The sequence below is a fragment of the Xenopus tropicalis genome, chromosome 9 (genome assembly GCF_000004195.4).
Source record: "Xenopus tropicalis strain Nigerian chromosome 9, UCB_Xtro_10.0, whole genome shotgun sequence".
In the NCBI taxonomy this organism is placed as follows: domain Eukaryota; kingdom Metazoa; phylum Chordata; class Amphibia; order Anura; family Pipidae; genus Xenopus; species Xenopus tropicalis.
The window spans coordinates 67,972,975-67,997,642 of NC_030685.2; the positions used below are offsets into that span (position 1 = coordinate 67,972,975).

The 24,668-nt window shown below is 39.8% G+C and overlaps 1 protein-coding gene across 1 annotated transcript in view; it reads left to right on the top strand.

Annotated features, from left to right (window-relative positions):
• The window catches only part of tlk1 (tousled like kinase 1), a 96,229-nt gene extending 85,917 nt beyond the window's left edge, over positions 1–10,312 (top strand). Inside the window, exons 13-21 of the mRNA XM_002934620.5 lie at positions 1,933–2,030; positions 2,214–2,295; positions 3,146–3,237; positions 3,315–3,404; positions 4,113–4,282; positions 4,827–4,962; positions 7,640–7,751; positions 7,839–7,946; positions 8,335–10,312. Of these exons, the coding sequence (XP_002934666.2) occupies positions 1,933–2,030; positions 2,214–2,295; positions 3,146–3,237; positions 3,315–3,404; positions 4,113–4,282; positions 4,827–4,962; positions 7,640–7,751; positions 7,839–7,946; positions 8,335–8,511 (1,065 nt within the window). The 3' untranslated portion in view covers positions 8,512–10,312. The remainder of the gene's footprint in view (positions 1–1,932; positions 2,031–2,213; positions 2,296–3,145; positions 3,238–3,314; positions 3,405–4,112; positions 4,283–4,826; positions 4,963–7,639; positions 7,752–7,838; positions 7,947–8,334) is intronic.
• Positions 10,313–24,668: the final 14,356 nt, after the last annotated feature.

Genomic DNA, 24,668 nt, shown 5'->3' on the forward strand with positions numbered 1-24,668 from the left:
TCCATCACCTCTGCTGGAAGGATCTACTGGTGAATACATCATCAGAGAGTTTATTGTATGGTCCTCTTACACATGGTTATCATAGTGCCCCCTATGCATCTCCTTTAGTGTAAATATTGCCTACTTGGGCAATCTTCATAGCTGAGACTTTGCATGCCATTCATCAGCACCAAAACGGCCCTGCATATTCCAGATAGGGCTTGACTAGTGCTTTATAAAGAGAAAGAAACTCTCAACCCACTGATCTATATCCCTTTTAATACAGAAAAGTTGTATAAATTGTCCTTGGTAAAATTGAACTAAGCTCTAAGTGCCCATGGGTATATTCCAGCTGGGCCCAGGGATCTTGGTAAAAAACTTTACTATATTTATATTAATTAAGCTGCTGTGTAGCCTTGGGGGTAGCCATTTAAATTGAAATAGGGATAAATGGCAAAGGTTATATAGCTGATAACAGATAAGCTCTGTAAAGTACCATTGTATTCTACAGTGCTTATGAGATATCTGCTATGTAACCTGTGCCTTTTCTCCTTCTTTTCAGCTTGAATGGCTGCCCCCATGGCTACACAGCAGCATATTTATATAAACTATAGTTGGGTTTCTGAAGCAAATACAGACTTTTAACCAGTGCAGGGTAACAGTACATTATATTTTAATAATTTTTTTGGTTTTACTGTTCTTTTAAGCATTTGCTTTTTTTAGACTCCACTCTAACCAGTATATTTTAATTTTTTTCTGAATGAGCCACATGCTGAACCTGCATTTTTTTCACTGATCATTTAGTGCAATATGGGATGTCTAATGTGGAGACCCAAAGTAGTATATTCACTTATATTTTGGGGGGGGAGTAGCATTTGCAGGTAAAGCAATCCTCATTTTTTCCTTCTTGATTACTGCTTTACAGCACTTGTTTTAGTATTTATATGCTGTAAAGCATTGTCTGTTACCTCTGACTTTTTTCTAAATGCTTCATTCATGTATACTTCCTTATATCTGAGCTATATTGCATAGAGTGATCCTTAATGCTGTTATATTTCTTTCCAATGGGAATACATTGTGAGCACTAGTGGTTTCATAACATTTTAAGCAACAGGAATCATTTGCATTTAATTAGTAATGTAGGGTGCTAAAGCTCCTGAAATTTGCTAAGTCTTTGTTAAGCCAGCAAACATAAAATGTTGTTATATTATGGAAACTGTACCCAGTTATTCTAGTACTGTACTTGGACATTTGAAATTCATTCTTGTCTGTTGGGTCTAGTTGTACAGTTAACTTGCCTGTTGCCTAAGAATCTGTAAAACATTCATCCCCTAAGACTTCTGTCGTTTTCTTTCACAATTTCTTCCTTTTTACTGGGTTTCAAAACATATACACATACAAGGTATAGTCTGTGCTTACTAGCCAGTTGTGTTGAGTTATTCAGTCATGTTTCAGCAAAGCCATCGACCTCATTTCTTGCCCAGTTCCATTAACTCAAGCTCATTTTACTGGTTCAGCTTTATTCTTTGAAAACATATATTTACTTTTTATTGGAATTCATTTTATGTGAAGGGAACAACCCAAGAGCAGGAAATACAGACAAACCAAGCTTTGTCCCTGGGAGCATGCTGGAGTCATTTAGCCAGGGGGAGAATCTTTGTGGACCTAAAGTATTTTATTCCCGGTGGATTTAACCAAACTTAGTATCTAGGCTCCTCAACCTCTGGCTTTGTCCTCTCCACGCACAGAAGGCAGTATTATGTTCTACTAACGTCCTACTGCAAGCAAACATGCTCTCTGGCTTTAAAGTGCTCACATTTATTTTTTTGTCTAAAATATTTAATTTGTGTGAGTGTTGTTCAGTTCTTTGACCATTTACAGTCTTCAGTTTGTTGTGTACAGCAATCCCCCATCTTGTCCTTGCCTAAAACAACACAATGTGTTCATTTGCAGGAAGAAGCCGAAATTCAGGCAGAGTTGGAAAGGTTAGAGAGGGTTAGAAATCTTCATATACGGGAGCTTAAAAGAATAAACAATGAAGATAATTCACAGTAAGTACTCTTGGTGTAACTTACACAAATAATATGTCTATATGTGTTGGAACGGAGGGTATGGAAGAAGACATAGCTGGTTACTTGCATGGGGCTGCTGAACAAGAAAAGTGATCTTTTATTGGCAAAGTAATGGCAGAAGTTGCTGTATCTAAACCATGAATGTTTATCATTTTCCTTTAGATTTAAAGACCACCCTACACTGAACGAACGGTATTTATTACTACATCTATTAGGTCGAGGCGGCTTTAGTGAAGTGTACAAGGTAAGATTGTTTTTTTTTTTTTTTTTTGTAAAGACTACTGAATAGTCAAAGCCTTTAATCCATATAAAGAATATATGTGAATGCTTGGGGACCTTGAATTTTCTGGATAAGGGATCTGTAATTTTTATCTTATCTTAAAGGAGAAGGAAAGTAATTTTGGGATTTTACTGCCAATAGATTTGCCACATTAGTGCCACTTAGAACAACATATTTATTCTGCAGAAAGCATTGCCATACCTGAGTAAAGAGCCCTAGAAGCTTTCTTCATTTGCTTAAGACAGCAGCTGCCATTTTAAATAGCTTCCTGTTTGCAGTCTAGCCGTTATAGCTCAGATCACTCATTGCTAAGGGAGGGGGGGAGGGAGTTCTTAGAATTCTTATGGGAGGGGGGAGCAGAAGAGAGGAGAGAACTGCGCAGACTCTGGACACAGGAATTAAGGATTTTTCTGAGAGAGGAAGTCAGACACCCGTACATCATGTTTAGAAAAATAACATAGTGCTTATGGCTGTATTTACATAGACCTTAGTTTTAACTTAAAATAATTTTCTTTACCTTGTACTTGATCCCAACTAAGATATACAATTATATGTTTAAATTATTTTTAAGTTATTTGATTAAAATGGAGCATATGGTAAATGGCTTTCCAGAGTTTTTTGCACAACAGGTTTCCAGATATATATATTTATGTAGCCATATTGCATGTGGATTTGTTGTTCAGTACCTATCACAGGGGGATTGGCCAGGTTGTGCAGGGATGCTGAGACCAGGAGACAAGGGGCATAGGATGCTGTAAGAATCTCCACATACACTTGTCAAGGAAGTCACATAATGGTTTGATATCTCTTTCAGGCTTTTGATCTTTATGAACAAAGATATGCTGCTGTAAAAATCCACCAGCTTAACAAGAGCTGGAGGGACGAGAAGAAAGAAAACTACCACAAGTAAATATTTTGTGTCCTTTTGATAGTGAGCCCTTCGCTTGCCATAGTGACTGTACTGATGGTGCTGTTTATTGTAGGCATGCCTGCAGAGAGTACAGAATACACAAAGAACTGGATCACCCCCGAATAGTTAAACTTTACGATTATTTTTCCTTGGATACAGACACGTAAGTATCGCTCACTCTCTTAGTTGCTTATCAAAGTCCTGTATGTAGCCTGTCTGTATATTCTACCAACCTATGTTCAGATATGAAGATAAGTTAGGACAACTGTCATGGGAAAACATGTTTTTTTCAAAACATATCAGTTAATAAAGCTTTTCTAGCAGAATCCTGCATTGAAATCTGCAAGCATAATATAATATTTAATTTTGAAATTTCACATGGGGCTAGCCATATTCTTCATTTCCCAGGTGCCACAGCCATGTGAACAATGGGAAGGGAGCAAGATAGCAGCTCCCAGTAGGTATCAGAATAGCACTCAATAGTAAGAAATCCAAGTCCGGCTTGGGACTCCTCCAGTTACATGGGAGTAGGAGAAACAGTAGGTTACCTGAAAGCAGTTCTAATGTGTAGCGCTGGCTCCTTCTGAAAGCTCAGACTCAGGCACAATGCACTGAGATGGCGCCTACGCACCAATATTACAGCTAAAAAAAATGCATTTCTTGTTTAAGAGAATTTTTTTTTAATTATTTGCTGTGTAAACAGTGTAATTTAGAAATAAAAAGTATACCATAAACATCATGACAGAATCCCTTTAAACCCCTAGTTTCCAAACTGTAGAACTGCCCCCCTTAGAGGGGGCTCAAGGCAGTGCATAAGGGGCACAGACCTGTTAGGGTGTGACACTTGTGTTTTTTTTTTAATCTTGTGCAGGTTTTGTACAGTGCTAGAATACTGTGAAGGCAATGACCTCGACTTCTACCTAAAGCAGCACAAGTTGATGTCGGAAAAGGAAGCCAGGTCTATTGTAATGCAAATAGTCAATGCACTACGTTATCTCAATGAGATCAAGCCTCCCATTATCCACTACGACCTAAAGCCAGGTAGGTAGAACACTCAATTTTGCCTGAAACTCATAAACTGCAATTTAGTCTTTGTTTTTTTCTGTGCTTTTACACAGCCTTTAACCACACACAGATGCACTGCTATCCTAGGTTGCTACACATGTCTCTATGTGCGGTTAAAGGCTGTATTTAAGAATGGTTGAATACTGAATTAGAGATTAAAGCTGGCCATACACGCAACGATTATATTGTACGAAACCACGTTTTGTACGATATTCGGTGCGTGTATGGCGACTGCGAAGCGACCGATATCGCAAAAGGCTGCGGATATCAGTCAACTCGCCGATTGGGCGGGTTAAAAGATTTTGATCTTGCGCCATTGAAGGCACCTGAGCAAAATCTACCTTCAGGGCTAAAGAATCCTATTGTTTCTACCTCTATATCTGACGATTCAGCCCTGAATGTCTGGAGGGTGGGAACAATCTTTTGTGCAACCACAGCCACCTTTAGAGACCTTTTATAGACAACAGCCATGACTACAGCTTCAGTGGTTAGAAACTTATGTAATGTCTGCTGTAATTAGGAAATATCCTTCTTGTGGACGGGACAGCTTGTGGAGAAATAAAAATCACCGACTTCGGTTTGTCCAAGATAATGGATGACGACAGCTATGGTGTGGATGGAATGGACTTGACTTCTCAAGGAGCAGGGACATACTGGTGAGCATCACATGATTTCCTGTCATGTTTCACAGACATTTTTCCTAATCTTGTTTGACTGCTGTCAGGTTCATATTAAAAGGAAACCTATACCCACCCTTATACCACAATTTGCTCTTCTTAGCACTTCTGCATTTTTTTTTTTTTTTGTAATATATTTCATGATATCAGCAGGTCACTACTAATATCATGATTGTGTAACAGGAGCGCCCTCTGGTGTGTTCTGCGTGGGCCAAAAGAAACTTCAGCTTTTTGAAAAGAAAACATAATTTCAAGCAACTTTGCAATGTACAAATAATTAAATAATACGCAGCCTTTTCATGATTTAATAATATGGTTCGGAACAGTTACCTAAGCCTGGCCCTGTATAAATAACTTAAACTTTTGCCATCTGACAAGCTCTTGCATGAACAGCAGAGGGCAGTTTGGTTACACATTCATGATATTGGCAAAATGCTTAAATCTAGAGAGCACTCTGAGCAATTTTATATTGTTATATCTTTTCTCTTGGCCTGTAATATAAGATGATGCTACAGGGCTGATTATTAAATTCTTATGCAAATTGCACTGGTTTCTGAACTGCAATGTAGTAATTATCTGTACTGATTACTAACCAGCCTTATATTGTGACATTTATGTTCTGTATATACAGTATATTGTGAGTGGGTCCCTAAGCTCAGGAAAGTGACAGCAGCACAGAGTATGTGCAATTAATCAGCAGAAAAAAAGAGGGGGAGCTACTGGGGCATATTTAGAGGCACAGATCTTCCCTGATAAAAGGCTGTGGTTGCCTTGGGCTGGTACAGAAGCACAAAACATAATGTGCAGCCTTATTTTTTAGGTAGGCTTTAGTTCTCCTTTAAGAGATCCCTAACATAATGGCCCAGGCTTAAGGCAACAAAAAGCCCTTCATGGAAAAAGCACTTCATGGCCTAATGAACGTATTCCAGTTGATTGCTGCCATGTCATGAGACGGTTGCAGAAGGGTTGAAGTGTTGTACTAATAAAACAACTATGTATAGCTCATTAGATAAATTGGTTTATTTGGATTTAGGGTTAACTGGGATTTTTTTCCTAGTAACCATTGTGATGCAGACATAAGCATTTAGAATGAAAGCTCTACAGGTCAGAGCAGTGATCCCCAACCAGTGGCTCATGAGCAACATGTTGCTCACCAACCCCTTGGATGTTGCTTCCAGTGGCCTCAAAACAGGTGCTTATTTTTGAGGCAAGTTTTGTAAGCATAAGACCATGTATACTGCCAAAAAGAGCCTCCTTTAGGCTGCCAGTCCACATTGAGCTACCAAATAGCCAATCATAGCCCTTGTCTATGAAGATTCTCATTCATCCAGGTCATGATATACAGTATCTAGCAGAATTGAATCTAAAACAAGGCTCTAACCCAGGGGGTCCCCAACCTTTTCTACCTGTGAGCAACATTTAAATATAAAAAAACTTGGGAGCAATACAAGCATGAAAATGTTCCTGGGGAGCCAAATAAGGGCTATGATTTACAGTATCTAGTAGAATTTAGTCTAAAACAACTGGACTTTTCTGAGTTTTTCTTGAAAAAGCTTCTCCACTCACCCGAGTGGCTTCTTCAGTTCAAATGACTGGTAGGAAATTCCCCGGCATTTAAACCCTTGAGGGTAGTACAGTCACAGACATCCAGTCACAATAGTTCCATTAAACTTATTCAGTTAGGTGTTGGCTGAAACCCAGCAACACTCTGAGACAAAACATGATGCACCATAAAGACCCTACACCAAAGCACATAAAGCGTAATGTGGTCTATGCTGTCCAGTGTAGTGAAGAGTGCTCAGACTTATACATTGGGGAGACAAAACAACCACTCTGTAAGAGAATGGCCCAACATAGGACGGCTAACGCCTCAGGACAAGACTCAGCAGTCTATTTACACCTCAAACAACAAGGTCACTATTTTGAGGACAGTAACGTGCATATTTTGGACCGAGAGGACAGATGGTTTGAAAGAGGTGTGAAAGAGGCCATTTATGCCAGCCTGTAAAAACCATCCCTGAACAGAGATGGGGGGGCCTGCGACACCGCTTGTCATCAACATACAATGCCGCTTTCACATCCTTACCCCGGCGGTTTCACAACAGTTCACACTTCCAGTCATGTACTTTGAAGGATTAACACCTGCATCACTGAATCATGGTACCATTGTGACTGGATCATACCTTCTTATACCTGTCCGTTTCAGCCAACACCTAACTGAACAAGTTTAATGGAACCACTGTGATTGGATGTCTGTGACTGTACTACCCTCAAGGGTTTAAATGCCAGGGAATTCCCTACCAGTCATTTGAACTGAAGAAGCCACTCAGATGAGCAGGGAAACGTTTTCAAGAAAAACTCAGAAAAGTCCAGTTGTTTTAGACTAAATTCTACTAGATACTGTAAATCATAGCCCTTAATTGGCTCCCCAGGAACATTTTCATGTTTGTATTGCTCCCAAGTTTTTTTTATATTTAAATGTTGCTCACAGGTAGAAAAGGTTGGGGGCCCCTGGGTTAGAGCCTGTCCAGTAATCTATTCTCTATTGACACTTTTTCCCTTACCCAAATGTCACATTTTGGCAAGAGAAATTGCTTAAAGAAAGCCACATGCATAGTCAAAGCAGATTATTGATGTTGCGCTGTGCACTTTGCAGGTATTTACCACCAGAGTGTTTTGTCGTGGGCAAGGAGCCCCCGAAAATCTCCAACAAAGTTGACGTGTGGTCTGTAGGAGTCATTTTTTTCCAGTGTCTCTATGGCAGAAAGGTAAGCTAATAAATATTTTGTTTAGAATGACACTAATATTGACACTTTATTCTCCATGGCTAATAATGAACCCCTTTTGCTTTTCAGCCATTTGGCCACAATCAGTCTCAACAGGATATCTTACAGGAAAATACAATATTAAAAGCCACAGAAGTACAGTTTCCAGTGAAGCCTGTTGTAAGCAATGAAGCCAAGGTAATATATAACAAATTATATATGAATATATGAATGCACAGGCGATTTCAGCAAATCGCCGAAGTTGCCTCGCGAGGAATTTTCGGCAATTTGCCGAAATCGCCCCACCGCGTGTGCCATCCCACCAGCGACTTACATTTTCGCCGGAGGGATGGCAATTCGGGAAGATTAGTCGCCCGCGAACAGAGAGATTTGTCGCGGGCGACTAATCTCCCCATCTGCCAGAGCCCTTAAAGGAACAGTAACACCACAAATGATATGGTTTTGTATGCATTTATATAGGATACACTGATAAAAATGTTAATGTCACTTTATCTTCTAGATGACTGAAGTTGAGTTGATTGAATTTATGGTAATTGCTATTCGTTAATCTGTTTCCTTCTTTCAGGCCTTTATTAGACGATGCTTAGCCTACCGCAAGGAGGACAGGTTTGATGTCCACCAACTGGCCAATGACGCGTATCTTCTCCCGCATATGAGAAGATCCAACTCTTCAGGAAACCTCCATATGTCTGGGCTAGTGGCCTCTCCAACCACTCCCACATCAAGCATCATTTCATACTGATACTCGCACCAAGGCTGCTGGCATGATTATTCGTTACATAGCTTTCCGGCGCAGCATTTTTATTTTATTTAATTTTTTTTGTTCAACAACAAAGGAGAACCAAGAAGGAGTTTAAAGATAATTGTGTGTTTTTGGGGAGATTTTTTTTTTTCTTTTTCTCTGTAGTGTTATTAGTATGGCAAGAGCGAATGAGACTGTGAATAAATTTCCCATTTGACAGTAATGTGATTTGGCACTGGCCTCCATTCATTGCCCTACAAAGCCATTTTCAGAGTAATGAGGGACAATGCTTAGGGCGTGTTCCTACGCAAGTTTGGGGCCACTGTCAAGAGATCCAAGTTTGTCCCACCAACCACGTGCATTCAATATGGACAAAATGAAATATAATGAGAAAAAAAAAAAAAAGCTTTTTTTTCCAGAGAGGACATTGTAAATAAACTTTGTAATACTGCAACACGATTGGTTGATACTGGAGAGTTTTAGCATGAAGGGCATTTTTCATTATTTAAAAAAAAAAAAAAAAAAAAAAGGAAAAAAAAAACAACACTTCTGATCATGGGCACCTGGCACCCGAGTGATTACAAACAACGCACTTGCCCGCAAACTCCAACACCCATTTATTTAAACCAAAGCTGAATATAAGAGGAATTCACACGTTATGTTTGGAGTTTATATTCCATAAGAATCGTTCACGTGTCACTGTGACTTTTTTTTAATTTGAAATCGGCGACCCCTCTCCCCCTTTTCCCACAAGTTCCTTTTATGGATCATTCCACTCAATACCTGTGATTCATTCGTTTTTCTTTTCTCTTTGTTCCATCGCCATAAAACACACAAGAGGTACCAAAACCTTCAATAAAACGTTCTATGCAGGATAATGATAAATTCCCTTCTGGCACTCATGTATATTGTTGTACAGATGTCCATTTCAGTTATCCGTGTCCTTTCAGCAGCCGTTTGCCCTTGTACAAATGTTTAAAGTATGGCTTTTTTTCTAATTTGAATATTGATTTTTTTTTTTTTTTTTTTTTAAGTCTCCTCGACTGCGCTTTTATTTTGCTGCTAATTAATGTTGCTTTGAGTTTGTTTTTTTTTTTTTGTTTTTTTTTTTGCAAACCAATAGAATTGCCCCTATTTTAAAGTGGCAATTGAAAAAAAAAAAACAACCAGATTAATTCATTAACAATCAAGCATGTGTACACATCTGTAAAACATATACACAGTACTGTAAGCCTGGTTTGCTAAATGCTCTGTTACTCGGGGCAGGTTACTGAGGTTTTTGTTCTCCCTCGTCTTGAGAGATCCTCTATGTCGGAGGCTGTAAGTATGCAATACATTAAGCAAAACCGATTCCTCTTGGCTTAACACGGTGTTAAAAGACAGACAGGTTCCTTTCTAATGGCCTAAACGCCTTTCTAGAACGCTGTATTTCTTTATTGCACAAATAAAAGGAGACAACCCCCCCTCGATGCCAGAGTAGGCAACGGTAGTGCATTGGTCTTGCAATATATTGCTCTTTTCTGTAGCATTCAAGGGGATGAGTCCTTAAACTCATGCTGTTAAAGAGAAATAAAAAGATTTGTCATTTTGTTCATGTTACAGAAGAGGAAGCTTGTATTAACACAGGTTTTACCATTTAATATTGTACAGTTCATTGTGGCTCTTGTTTCTGATGTTGCAAGCAGTTTTCATTTTTTTTCATTGTACATAAATATACATTAACTGTCTCTTTAAGATGCTGCTGAAAATTGTAGAGAATGTAGCCAAAACAGTAATAAACAATGAAAGTTGAAATTTCAAATAAGTACTTCATTTCCACCTAGCTTTTGGATAGTAGTCTGCGGGTACTTACTCTAAAGCAGTGATCCCCAACAGGTGGCGCGGGGGCAACATGTTGCTCACCAACCCCTTGGATGTTGCTCTCAGTGCCCCCAAACCAGGGAGTTATTTTTGAATTCCTGACTTGGGGGCAAGTTTTGGTTGAATAAAAACAAGATTTCATACCAAATAAAGCCTCCTGTAACCTGATAGTGTGCATAGGGGCTGCCTAATAGCCAATCACAGCCCTTATTTGGCTCCTCCATGAACTTTTATGATGCTTGTGTTGCTCTCCAAGTCTTTTACTTTTGACTGTGGCTCACATAGTTACATAGGGTTGAAAAAAGACCAGAGTCCATCAAGTTCAACCCTTCCAAGTAAACCCAGCACACACAACCCACACCTACCAATCTATACACTCACATACATAAACTATATATACAACCACTAATGCTAACTGTAGATATTAGTTTCACAATAGCCTTGGATATTCTGATTGTTCAAGAACTCATCCAGGCCCCTCTTATAGGCATTAACAGAATCTGCCATTACCACATCACTAGGAAGGGCATTCCCCAACCTCACTGCCCTCACCGTGAAAAACCACCTACGCTGCTTCAAATGGAAGCTCTGTTCATCTAATCTAAAGGGGTGACCTCTGGTGCGTTGATTGCTTTTATGGGAAAAAAAGAACATCCCCCAACTGCCTATAATCCCCTCTAATGTACTTGTACAGAGTAATCATGTCCCCTCTCAAGCGCCTCTTTCCAGAGAAAACAACCCCAACCTCGACAGTCTCACCTCATAGTTTAAATCTTCCACCCCTTAACCAGTTTAGTTGCAGTCTCTGCACTCTCTCCAGCTCATTAATATCCTTCTTAAGGACTGGAGCCCAAAACTGCACTGCATACTCAAGGTGAGGCCTTACCAGGGACCTATAAAGAGGCAAAATGATGTTCTCATCCCTTGAGTCAATGCCCTTTTTTTTATACAAGACAGCACTTTATTTGCTCTAGTAGCCACAGAATGCCACTGCCTGGAATTAGACAACTTGTTATCTACAAAAACCCCTAGATCCTTCTCCATTAAGGAAACCCCCAACAAACTACCATTCAGTCGATAGTTCGCGTTTATATTATTTCTACCAAAATGCATAACTTTGCACTTACCACGATTAAGAAAGGTTTGGGGACCTCTGTTCTAAAGACTCACAGTCCAGCACTTTGGACAGATATATGCCATATGTTGTAAAGCAGGGCCGGACTGAACCACCAGGGAACTGGGAGAAATGCTGGTGGGCCCCGGCCTGCTGATATCATCAGAACACATGGAAGAAGCCGCTGTTAGTAGCAGTGGGGGCCCTTAAGTTCAGAACCTTCAGAGGGCCCAAAGATCCCCAGACCATGACTGTTTATTTTTTTTTTTTATCAACTTATAATATAATAATAATAGTGTGTCATCAGTGCGTCGTTCTCTGGAATTAAGTGTTCAGATTTGCCGGGCATATATAGTTACGGGCTATCCTGTGTATGTCTTTGTATCTATGGGTTCCATATTTGGCATGACAAAGGATAAGGAAAGGATAAGGATATAAGTGCAAATTGCGCTATTACAGTTACTAGAAACCAATCAAGACTTTGCTTTGGATTTTCCAAATTATAGTAGACTGTTCTTAACTAATTGCCGATTTTTTTTTCTAAAACTGCAGATACTGAAAAAGTACAATGCATTCTGTGGCAGCTCAAGCTATGTTTGTAGTAGGGATGCGTCGTCCATCGTTATTGGATTAGGCCAAATGCTGAACCCCCAATGCTCAGTTCCTATTTGTTAGGAACCCCAGTAATTATAACTACACACCTGAGATCCTGGGCCGGTGTTTCTGTTCTGCTGTTGGTAATGAAAACTGCACCAACATGGAGTATTACTGTAGTACTATTCCTGGATATGAGGCTTTTTGCCTCTAATTTAAAGGGTCCACTGTATTTTTTTTGTTTTACATTAAAATTTGAATATATTCTTGCTCAAACATGGCATAATTGAACTAAAACATGAAATTATTATTATGAAAAGCATCATTATTATCTATTATAGTATTACAGGGGTATCCTGAACATGTACAATAGCAAATAAACAAAAATCACAAATCACCCTAACGAGGCCTCAGGTTTGGCCCCTCCATCTCCTGCGCCCTCACTGTTTGGAAAGATCTGGTCATTGCAACTATTCACATTGGTCTTTTCACAAAAGTGAGACCCTGTATAAACAGTGATATGTTTGTACCCTAAACCCTTCAACTTGTCAGTTTGTTGTTATGATTTGTGCTATTCTGCTTTCTTGTTCCCCCATCCTCACCAAATAAGGTGGGATCACAAGTGAACCGTATGGCTGAATCCCTATTAGGCTTGTAGGATATGTACCTGAAGCCGCATTAGTTCAAATGCAAAACAGTCAGACTGGTCAATCGTCTGCATAGGGGCAGTTTTCCATCACCCAGAGAGATATTTATAAACTTAAATGTGCTGTGTTCCTCGTGTGAATGGATATTGGTTACACAGATCCTGATCAGAGCACAAAAGATGCTTGCTAGTTACACAGACCCTCTGCTGACAAATGGATGCTGTTCCTGCCTGAATACTCGTGAAATCGAGTTTGTTTTTCTAAATTGAATAAATTCATAATAGCTGAGTTGAGGCTACAGGGACCATTTAAATTGGGGCTGCATCTGTTTTCTATGGATGTTTAAGAGTTTTTAATTGGTTACAAGTAAAGTTCAGTAAATAAAATACAGAAATCCTATCCCATCCCTAGCGTGCAGTCTCCCCACAGTGTCACTGCACCTGGCTTGACAAATAGAAATTGGATTAAACACCTATGCATACAGCATTACAGTTTTCTGGAGCATCTAACTAATAACACCCAGCCTAAATGTGGCCATACACGGCAGATTTAATATGATGATTCGGGTCCATCAGACTAATTCTGCATCTTATCTGCCTGTGTATTGGGCCCTCTGATGGGCCTCCCTGACTGATATCTGGTTTAAAATCGGCCAGATTACAATCCGGCAGGCTTGATTTTCCCATCAGGTAAAGGCCTACTTTGGTTTATTAATGTGGTTCTCGCTCCAATGGCTCTTATTCCCGTCAGGACCGTAGGGCCAAATGATCGAATTAGCCTTATACCTTAGATAGTCACATTAGGAGAAAGATCTACACATTTGTGGACTTTGATAAACCCTAATTCTCTATCTTAGCAAATAGATGCAGATAGAATTATCTGGGATATCTGGAGATGTAGTGTTTATAAACTAATGCACATTAAAAGTACAATTATGGTTTTCTGGCTTATCTTATGCCCAACAGCCTGGAGACCACTTTTCACAATATGTTAAAGGACCAATAAGACAGGAAATTGTTTATGTTGTCTGTTACTCGGTGCTAGTTTAATTTTATATTTTGGCTGTATTGCCTTTAGCAGAACATAATAGACTATGGGTCTTGTGTGTCTTGCAGCCTAGGGGAAATACAGTATATGACTGCAGGCTAAACAAGTGAAAATTAGCAGTGCCAATGACAAAGGTATTGATGCTATATTGCAAATGTGACAAGCTTAAATGAAGCATTGCTAATAAGTGTGAATAACCCTTTTTTAATCCACTGGAGGCTCCTTTGGGAATGTTAGGAACACCAAGTTAAAGGGAAAGTACACAATTTTTTTATTTGGTCTCTGTTTATATGAATTATAAAGGGCAACCTCACCGGTGATGTTGGCTTACACACTATAATAAATATGCCCCTTAGCGTCCCTACTTTCATCTGAAAAAGCTAACTGGTTGTCTGGGTCACTGGCCCAGGAAACCCAAGTAATGAAGTGACTTTTCATTTCTAAAGAGGCTATGGATATGTCCTAATTTCTACATTGCCCAAAACAACTTCTTTGCAGACTAGATCCCAATTTTTTTTTCATTTTCTATCTTCCCGTACAGGAATTTACTTTTGAATATTTACTCCACCCAGAAAGTTGAAGAGTGCTATCATTGTATCCTAAATAAACCCAAATATTTTTGCACTGTTTTTCAAATTTCTACCTTATTCCATATCAACCAAGAAGTGGTTTGGAAGTCAGAATGGAGAATGACTAGGAACAAAAAGCTAATTTATAAAACAATTAAAATATAGCTTGTCACCCTGGCAACTAGATGCCATTACCATAAACAGGTCAATCTACAATATACTGAAAATGAATGTACAAGTTAACCCTTTTGAAGTGTAGTGGTCAAATGTTCTACCTCCTGAACTGTATGTCCTGCTCCTGCTGCAATTTCTTTTTTTTTTACACATCTGAACAAAACTATGCAAAACAAAAAAAAGTTTTTTGTTTTTTTTTATAATATTTGCAGATGTGCTGCAAACCTTTAGATAATGCACTGTATAATAAAAGGATATTAGAAGTCACTGAGGAGTTCCATGGCTATTTAAAGGCACAAATCTACAGTTTTTTTTATATGGAAGTTCAATGAGCTCCAAAGTAGTCTCTAATATCCTTAAGGTTTGACTTTGTTTGCAATCCTGGAAATTGAGCCAAGCTGCCAAAAGTGTGTTTTTGTTATGTTGACCCCCATCAGTCAGCATCTTATACTTTGGGTGTTGCAATCTCATAGTAACTAAGCTATATGAATCCATATTGGTTGGTGGCAAAGCAATCCTATTGGGATTACTTTAATGTTTACATGATTTTTAGCAGACTTAAGGGTTCTTCTGTAGTTTGGAATACCATACCTTATCTAGAAACCCCCAGGTCCCAGCATTCTGGATAATGGATCCCATACCTATATAGAGGTGTCAACCTGGTATGCCTTGTTACACCCCCATCCAGGCCCTTCATCAAACTCTGAGCTGCCTGTATCAGTGGTTTTTAATGTCAGTAATGAAGTGATGGAAACTGGGCTATTAATAGAGGTGACTGGGTGAGGGATGGCAAAACAGTGCGACTCCTGAAATAAAGTTGACATGCCTGTTGTTAAAAGGATGGTTAATCATCTCACTCCTGTTGCACGGGAACAAAAGTTGCTATGCAATTAACACGTTAAGTAATGTATTGCCAAGAATGAAATACTTACATAAACTGTCTAGTCAATGTGCTTATTAATTGCTATGTGATACTGCAACTCAGGCTCAGACTGGTTTACAAAATAGGCCCCAGCATTTCAAGTTCACAGAGGCCCAAACAGCCCCCACCAGCCCAATAAATAGTGAGTGTCTATGGCATCTTACAGCAGCCCTTCTGGCTTTTGCCAGAACCCACAGATTGCCATTCTGTGTCTGGTACAATTACAATCACACAGAGTATGTGCCAAATATCAGCTTTCTTTGGTACTTTGTGTATTTTCAGTTACTTCCAATTTGAATGAATAGGAAACGCTCTGCTTATTGTAAATGCTGGAGCCGTCAGGTGGGGAATTCCCTGAGACACAGGACTGTGCACCATCATTCTGTGCTTCATTTACCAAAAGTGGGAAAATTGCCCTTGTGCATTAAAGCTGTACTAATCCATAAGCAAACAGATTTGATTTGATCAGTTTGCTGCAGGTAGAACAATAGCAGCAGATGTATGATTGGTTGCTATGGGATACTACATTAAGGCAATTTTAATATAAATGCCCAGTAAACATAAACATCTCTTTGTTGGCAGCACTGTTTGCTCTGTCGGGTTGCTGTAGTGCAGACATGTCAAATCGTGAAAGGCACAGAGGGCACAATGATGTTGGTAAAACTCAAAGGGCTGCTATGTTTCTAAATTAAAAACATAGCAGCGTATGAGGGGTTAACTTATTATTTAAAATTACGTTCACATTGCAATAAAGTACAGAAAATGCTACACATGGTGACCAAAACACCAGTCTGAACTTGATATGGCTGCTATAGTGACTGGAAGCTTCTGTGAAGGGAGAGGGAGGCGTCCCCACCCCTGTGAGCTGTGCAGGAGGGAAGGAAACCCTGTAGGGAGAGAGAGAGGAAAAGGCCTCAGTGTGTGTGTGGCAAGTAAATAAGGAAGCTCTGTGGCAGCAAAGTGTGGTCTTTTCAGGGTGTGGGAAAAAGGGGGTCCTTGTCAGGTTCTGAAGATGAAAGTGTGCTCTTTTCAGGGCACAGAAAGCCAAGGGGAGTTCTCAGGACTCTGAAGAAACTCCACTTTAGTAAGGGCTCCAAGCTGCAATGAGCAAACAAATCCTATTCCTGTGTAACGGCTCTCCTGGCTGCCTGACCATATGTGCTAAACAGTTTGCATCCTTACTCCCAATAAACCCGTCACTTAATTCAATCACTTTTCATAATGATTCAGTTAGGAATAAGAAGGAATAATATAAATGATTTCCTCCCGGCTCTGGGTGGGGGCACACAATGCTGTTGTACCTGCACTTTAGCAGCGGAGACGCAGGACTCCTGCAGGGCCAAACAAGGCCCAGTTCCCACCCTGTAGCAAAAGAGGGCTAGATTAAACAGTAGTGAAGGCTGCTTGTTTTTCTAAACCAGTATGCAGCCAAAGACAGAATGCAATGATGTGGAAATAATTTAGACCCCATATTTAATAGTACAGACAGCATATCTAATGTTGAAACTAAGACATTTTATAGTTTTCTGAAAAATATATGCTCATTTTGAATTTGATACCAACAAAAAAGTTGGGACAGGGGCATGTTTCCCCACTGTGTTTAATTACTACATCTTTTAACAACACTGTAAATGTTGTCCCACTTTTGCTGGATTTAGGATAGCTGCTCAGCAGCCTACTGTGTCATATTTTTAGTTCCATATTGCACCAAATGGCTTCAGTGGGGGTCCATTTTAGCACCAGATGCTTTTACTACAGAGCCATGCTGTTGTCGTACATGCAGGATGCTTTTGCATTGCGTTGCTGAAATAAACAAGGCCTTCCCTGAAAAAGACTTTGTCTGAATGGCAGCATATTTTGCTCCAAAACCTGTATATATCATTTAACATTAATGGTGCCTTTATTTAATTTGTTGCATCAAGTTAAATATGAACATATATAATACAATTTCTTAATTTCAACCCTTGATATGTTGTCTTTGAACCATTTTAAATTAATTTTAAATGAATAGTAAATAATTCCATTTTCTATTAATTAACATTTTACACAAAGCTTCAACGTTTTTGCCAATGTAGCTGTAACAGGGCTGTGCCAAATACAGAATTGAATTGGCTTTTCTTTCAAATCAAAGGACATTTTACAAGACACAGATTTGGCTGAATTCTTAAACAGAATTGACACCCTTTAAAGTTTTTTGAGGTTCAACATGGAGTATAAAGTATGTTTGTTTGCTGAGCCTTGAGTATTAGATTTTTGGCAGTGCTTTTTTAGTGCCATCTATCACCAACACGCCACTCTCAGACGCACATGACACCGGGACGGGGAAACAAGGGGTTACACTCAGTCACCTTTCACACAGGTTAGACTAACATCAGGCACCCCCAAACACACCACCGCCCCTAATAACTATTCGCTGCCACCATCTATCATTAACAGGCGATAGAAACCTAATACACAAATGTATCACACACTTCCTCTTACTGTTCTTAAGGTTAGTTTTCACTAATTCAACAAGCACTCTAGCAGCCAAAGGGTTAAATTACAGTCAAACACACTCCTGCTAGCAGTCAACTAGTTAATTAGCCTTTATACAGACAACTTGCCCCCCCCCCACTCAATACTCATACAGCCAAGCAGTTAATATATTCGAGTATTTATACAAGGTACGTGAGTCTTAGAGCCAAAGGACATAACTTATTAAATTTTATATTTAATATTACAAGGGTAAACCGTGCATTTAAAAGGATTTTACAAAAAGTGACATATACATACAAACAGTAAATAAAATAAAAGGGAATAAAACACAGAGAAACCCTATGTACGTTACCGAGTAAGGAATTTCCAAGTGTTCTCCTGGAGGTAAGAGTTTGAAAACCTCAGCCCACACCCCAACAGAATTGGGACCTCCAAAATATGAGCTAAAGAGTACCTGGGTCTGTGGCCCATGGCACGTGGGTGGAGCGCCCAGGAACTTGTCCCTTGGGACCCCTGTAGAGAGCTGCAATTCTCAGGCCAGTTTCTGTCATATTATTGCCAGTACCCAATATTATTATGAAAATATGGGCTTGCTTTAACCCATATGTGGGCGATCAGAATGATACCAAACATGAGGGGTGTCTAATGTCCCAGTCCCCCTAACTGGTGGGTCTAGGCAGTTCCCTGTTTGGTATCATAAGAAAGCATGGGACCTCCTCATAACCAATATAGGATTTATGAGGATGTGAACCCTAAAGCAAAGGAGATATGGACCCCTATTCTATAATCCATATTTTCTCCTAGCTGCTCCCTCCTGCTGTTCTTGGGTCCACAATTTCCTTTCTTTGATTAACAGATCAAAGAAAGCAACGGCCCCAACTTCCTGCCCCAAATGGCTGGCTTCAAATGGTCTGATTAACCCAGATAAGTTTGTCACCTTCCACAGTCCCTTGTTGCATATTTAATTAATTAAGGGCCTTTTGTGGACACAAAGCAAAATGTTGCCAGGTTTAACCCTTTACAATGCCAGGGCAATACTGCTGGCATGACAACATCCAACACAGAAGGTTCAGCAGAAAACTCCCATTAAAGTCCATAGAAACCATACATTTGCTAGCACTGTATAGGCATTGTTTGAGAGAAGTGCTGGGATTGCTCTATACCAGTGCTGTCCAACTTCTGTGGTGCAGAGGGCTGAAATTTCTCTAGCACATTAGTAGGGACCCATAGGGTTAAACTCCCTATGGTGTTATCCCTTATCTTTTCCTTATCTGTGCTGTTATAGGACAGAGCCCTCTACACTCAGATTACAGTTATTAGGCTACCCCCTATAGGTTTAGCCAGGTTGACCACTCCCCTTGGCAGACTATATAGTGTCTTGCACAAGGAAGTGTCTTCCTCTTTGGCTGCTGTTGTCCTAAGGCTGCACATCACTGAGCCTGAGGCATTCGGCCCCAGTAAGGAGAACCTGCCAGTTTGTAAGTCGGGGACAGGGCCCCATGAATGAGATCAAGCCAGCACAGTCAGTTATATGTAATAGCACCCTCTAGGAGTGGTGAGCATAGTCAGCTTATTTAGTAAGGGCAGCACTAGCCCCATCAAAGGAGACTGTAAGGGTTTAGTCTAACCCAGGCTTTGTATGCCTTGCTGTAGGGACCACAGTTAAGATGCAGGATTCAGGCAGTACCTTACCCTGAACCATAGTCGGCTGGAGGGGATCCGTTCCAGTAAAGGGCATCCATCCCTGGTATACAGCTAATACTCTCCATATCCTTTCAAGTGGGTTATACTGTTCCTAAAGTGTCACATCTGCTGTTATTTACTGTGACCATCCAATCTGCTGTGTCTGTGAGTATAATCCCTGCTGCACTATTGAGTTGTGCCTTGTCCAATAAACTTGTACTATAGTTCATGAGCAAGAACCTTTATGGCGTCCATTATTCTATCTGCACCACACAAGCTCTATCTAGTTGTAGTTTAACTACACCCTCAGCTCCATTAATACCTCCCATATAGCGGAGGCCCACTCCTGTGCATTAAGGTCGCATGTAACACATGCTCTATACCTATCACTAGCCTGGGTTTTGCCATATCATAGCCAAACAAGTGTTACACATACATAGTGGAGGACTGCTAATGGAAGCCACTTTTGACCACTCACTCCCCTTTTTAAAACCACACCCCTGTTATCACAGCGCTCCATATACTGTACATGATTAGAGTGCTGTTTAAATCACATTATTCAGAAAAGACAGCGCTCCATATACATGATTAGAGTGCCACTTCAATCACATTTTTCAGAAGAGACAGCACTCATAATACACAATTAGAGTGTTGTGTTAATCACATTATTCAGAAGAGACAGCGCTCTATATACATGATTAGAGTGCCACTTCATTCACATTATTCAGAATAGACAGCACTCCATATACATGATTACAGTGCCGTTTAAATCACATTATTCAGAAGAGACAGTGCTCCATATACATGATTAGTGTGCCGTTTAAATCACATTATTCAGAAAAGACAGCGCTCCATATACATGATTAGAGTGCCACTTCAATCACATTTTTCAGAAGAGACAGCGCTCATAATACACAATTAGAGTGCTGTGTTAATCACATTATTCAGAAGAGACAGCGCTCCATATACATGATTAGAGTGCCACTTCAGTCACATTTTTCAGAAGAGACAGCGCTCATAATACACAATTAGAGTGCTGTGTTAATCACATTATTCAGAAGAGACAGCGCTCCATATACATGATTAGAGTGCCACTTCATTCACATTATTCAGAATAGACAGCACTCCATATACATGATTACAGTACCGTTTAAATCACATTATTCAGAAGAGACAGCGCTCCATATACATGATTAGAGTGCTGATTGAATCACATTATGAAGAAAAGACAGCGCTCCATATACATGATTAGTGTGCTGTTTAAATCACATTATTCAGAAGAGACATCGCTACATATACAGGATTATAGTGCAGTTTAAATCACATTATAAAGAAAAGACAGAACTCCTATTACATTCCTATTACAGGCATGTAATGAACCCTATGGAAATAGGATATTCCCATTATAGCCAAAGTCCTTTACTCCATTAGAGGAGCGTAATATATCTGCACTCTTTATGAGAAAGTTATCTTTATAGGAAACACAAGGATGGCCCTGCTTACTTTTTAACATTGATTAAACAATGTATAGCCTTCATAATATGTCTAACAATCACACGGGTTAAGTCTGTACATTGCGCTATTTTGAATAGTATGGTGATTTGTATAATTGCACACTGAAAGATGTCAGGGTGGGGCCCCTTCCTGCGAATTGGTGCTGCTTTGGGTTTTAATCTTAGTGTTGGCATGATGACAAATAAATATTGCCTTTCATTATAGTAATTATATAACTATTGGTTAATCACCTTTTATGGCCATGTTGAGCAACTCATATTTTATTCATCTCTAATACTTTCAGGATTTTATTTATTGGGCTAACAAAATAAATATCAAAACCACAAGTAATAGAAAATACTGCCAAAATCTGACTCTTTGGGGCTGATTCACTAAAGTCCGAAAAAACGAGTAATATTTATAGCATGCGTTAAAAATATTATCACCTCTTATTTTTTGCGAGTTAACGATCGATTCACTAAAAGGACACTTGTCTGCATTAAGAAGCGATGTTATTGTCGTTATTTATCTGGCGATGACAGATTTTTAAGCGATATTTTAAACCATGCAATATATTTATGCGTTATTTTGTAGCACGCAATATTAGCACACACTATTACGCGCGTAACCATTACTTTCTGAAAACTAACGTTATGAAAATCACCATTTCCCTGAAAACTCTAGGGCAATCACATACTTGATCCTCTTCTTCACAAGCCAACAAAAATCTGACTGCAAACTCCATCTTGTCAAACACTCACAAACCGCAATGTTTTTTAAATACCGCCTACTCCAAGTAGGTGTTAATATTAGCACAGATTACCGCGTTTAACACTTCATAGGGTTGATTTACTAAAGTGCGATAAGGCTTATCGCATGCTTTTTTGCGTTAAAATTGACGCAAAAATTATTATCACATGCGCTAAATAGCGTAAGTCGCATATCGCGTGCGTTAAATAGCGCGCAACCGCATGTGTTAATTTTACTGCATTGCGTTAATTCTTGCGCAGAAATAACACTAACGCATGATTCACAAACACTTAGGGGCTGATTTACTAAGACACGATTTCGAATCCGAATTGGAAAAATTCCGATTGGAAACGAACATTTTGCGACTTTTTCGTATTTTTTGCGATTTTTTCGGCGTCTTTACGATTTTTGCGTAAAAACGCGAGTTTTTCGGCGTCTTTACGATTTTTGCGTAAAAACGCGAGTTTTTCGTAGCCATTACGAAAGTTGCGCAAAGTCGCGATTTTTCCGTAGCGTTAACACTTGCACGCAAAGTTGCGCCTTTTTCGTAGCGTTAAAACTTAAAAGGCTCGACGTTTCGCGCAAGTTTTAACGCTACGAAAAAATCGCGACTTTGCGCAACTTTCGTAATGGCTACGAAAAACTCGCGTTTTTACGCAAAAATCGTAAAGACGCTGAAAAACTCGCGTTTTCACGCAAAAATCGTAAAGACGCAGAAAAAAATCGCAAAATTACCGATCATTACGAAAAACACGCAATCGGACGCATTCGGCCCGTTCGTGGGTTAGTAAATGTGCCCCTTAGACGCGTTAAATATCGCATTAGTCTATGCGAAAATTTACATCTACTTGGGGCAGGCGGTAATTCTAGAAAAGTACAGTTCTTGAGCTTTTGGCAACACAATATGAACTTTGCAGTGGGATTTATTCAAGTCTGTGTTGGCCCCAGAGTGATACAGGGAAATGGTCATTTTCAAAAAAAAGTAGTTTTCCGAATGTAATGGTGTGTATGGCTAATATGGCGTGCGTACGATAAGTAGCGCATGTGCGTTAATTAGCACGCGCGACAAATAGCACGCTGCGTTAATTAGCGCGAGTTGCGTCAAATACCGCACGAAAATAGTCTTCGCGACTTAAATAGCGCAAACAGCATTGCGTCCAAATTAACGCAAATATCCTTTTAGTGAATCGTGCGTTAAGACGCGAAATTTTTTTACCACATGCTATAAATAGCGCTCGTTTTAACGCACCTTAGTGAATCAACCCTCATATGTGTTTGTAAATCATGCATTAGTATTATTTCTATTAGATAATTACCGCAATGCGATGGAAATAACGCTTTGCGATAATGCATTTTTTTTGCCCATGCGATATGAGTAGTAACGCATGAGAAATGATTTTGATGTATTGGTACTTAATTATCACACTCTTTTTAACACAAAAAATATGCGATAAGCGTTAACGACCTTTAGTGAATCGGCCCCTTTGTGCTTTATAAGCACAGTAATAGGTTTAAAGAGAGCCATACTTTTAATATCACTTTAAAGGTGAAGGAAAGGTACAAACACTAGGGGGGGGCGGTGCTTAGCTGAAACCCCAGACTGGTGGAGAAAATTACCCCGTGTAGCTGCAAGACACCGACCCTCTTCCTTCTTCTGTCTTTGCGCCGCTTGTGTTTGTGCAGTAGAGTAAAAAGCCCAACTTTGACAGGAAAGTCACCATTCTTACTCTACTGCATATGTGCCAGCCCCAGAATTTGGAAGAATGAAGATAAACAGAAGAGCCTCGCTCGCTTCTACCCCAGGCTGGTTCAGTTTTCTCCTTTTACATGAGCACCAGCCCGGGGTATAAGGTAACTGATTACAATCATTGGGGGGTGCCTAACATTTTGGTACCCCCCAGTGATTTTACCGTTCCTTCTTCTTTAAAGCATAGACACATGCCTTAGTTGACTGGACAACCAATCTGTCATGTGGTTTATGAATTACCAGTTCTGCATAAGGCAAAGTATTTATCTGTTTGAGGGGGGGTTTGTAAAAATGACCCCTGTTTTAATGATTTTTTAAAAAATAGCTAGCTCTAACTATATTATCTAATATAGATAATTTCTCATTAAAGGAGAAGGAAAGGCTAAGTCACTTGGGGGTGCCAAAATGTTAGGCATCCCCAAGTGACTTAGATCACTTACCTTTTACCCCGGGCTGGTGCCCCTGTACGGAGAGAACAGCACCAGCCCGGGGTAGCAGCGAGCGCTTCCTACTTCCTTTTCGCTTGCGCGTGCATGCGCAGTAGAGTGAAAAGCGGAACTTAAACAAGAAAGTCGGCTTTTTACTCTACTGCGCATGCGCCAGCCGACGGATTTCGCCGGCAGAATAAAAAGGAAGGAGGAAGCGCATCGCTACTGGTACCCCGGGCTGGTGCTGTTTTCTCCTAACAGGGGCACCAGCCGGGGTACAAGGTAAGCGATCTAAGTCACTTGGGGGTACCTAACATTTTGGCACCCCCAAGTGACTTAGCCTTTCCTTCCCCTTTAAGTAAAGAGACACCAGTTCATTTTTGTACCTTTCTGCAAACTGTAAAAGCAGAGCAAATGGCTTCAACCTTGCTAGGGGTGCCATCTTTATAGTATTCTATTAGCCCAATGCTTAGTGAATTGAATATTTCACATTCCTACTATGAATGTGAAAAGGGCCTTAAATTGTAAACTCCCCTGGGGCAGCAACTATGTGAATTATGTATAATCTCTGTAAAGTATTGTGTAACTGTGTCAATGCTATATAAATACAGGTATGGGACCCATTATCTAGAATGTTTTCCAGATAAGGGGTA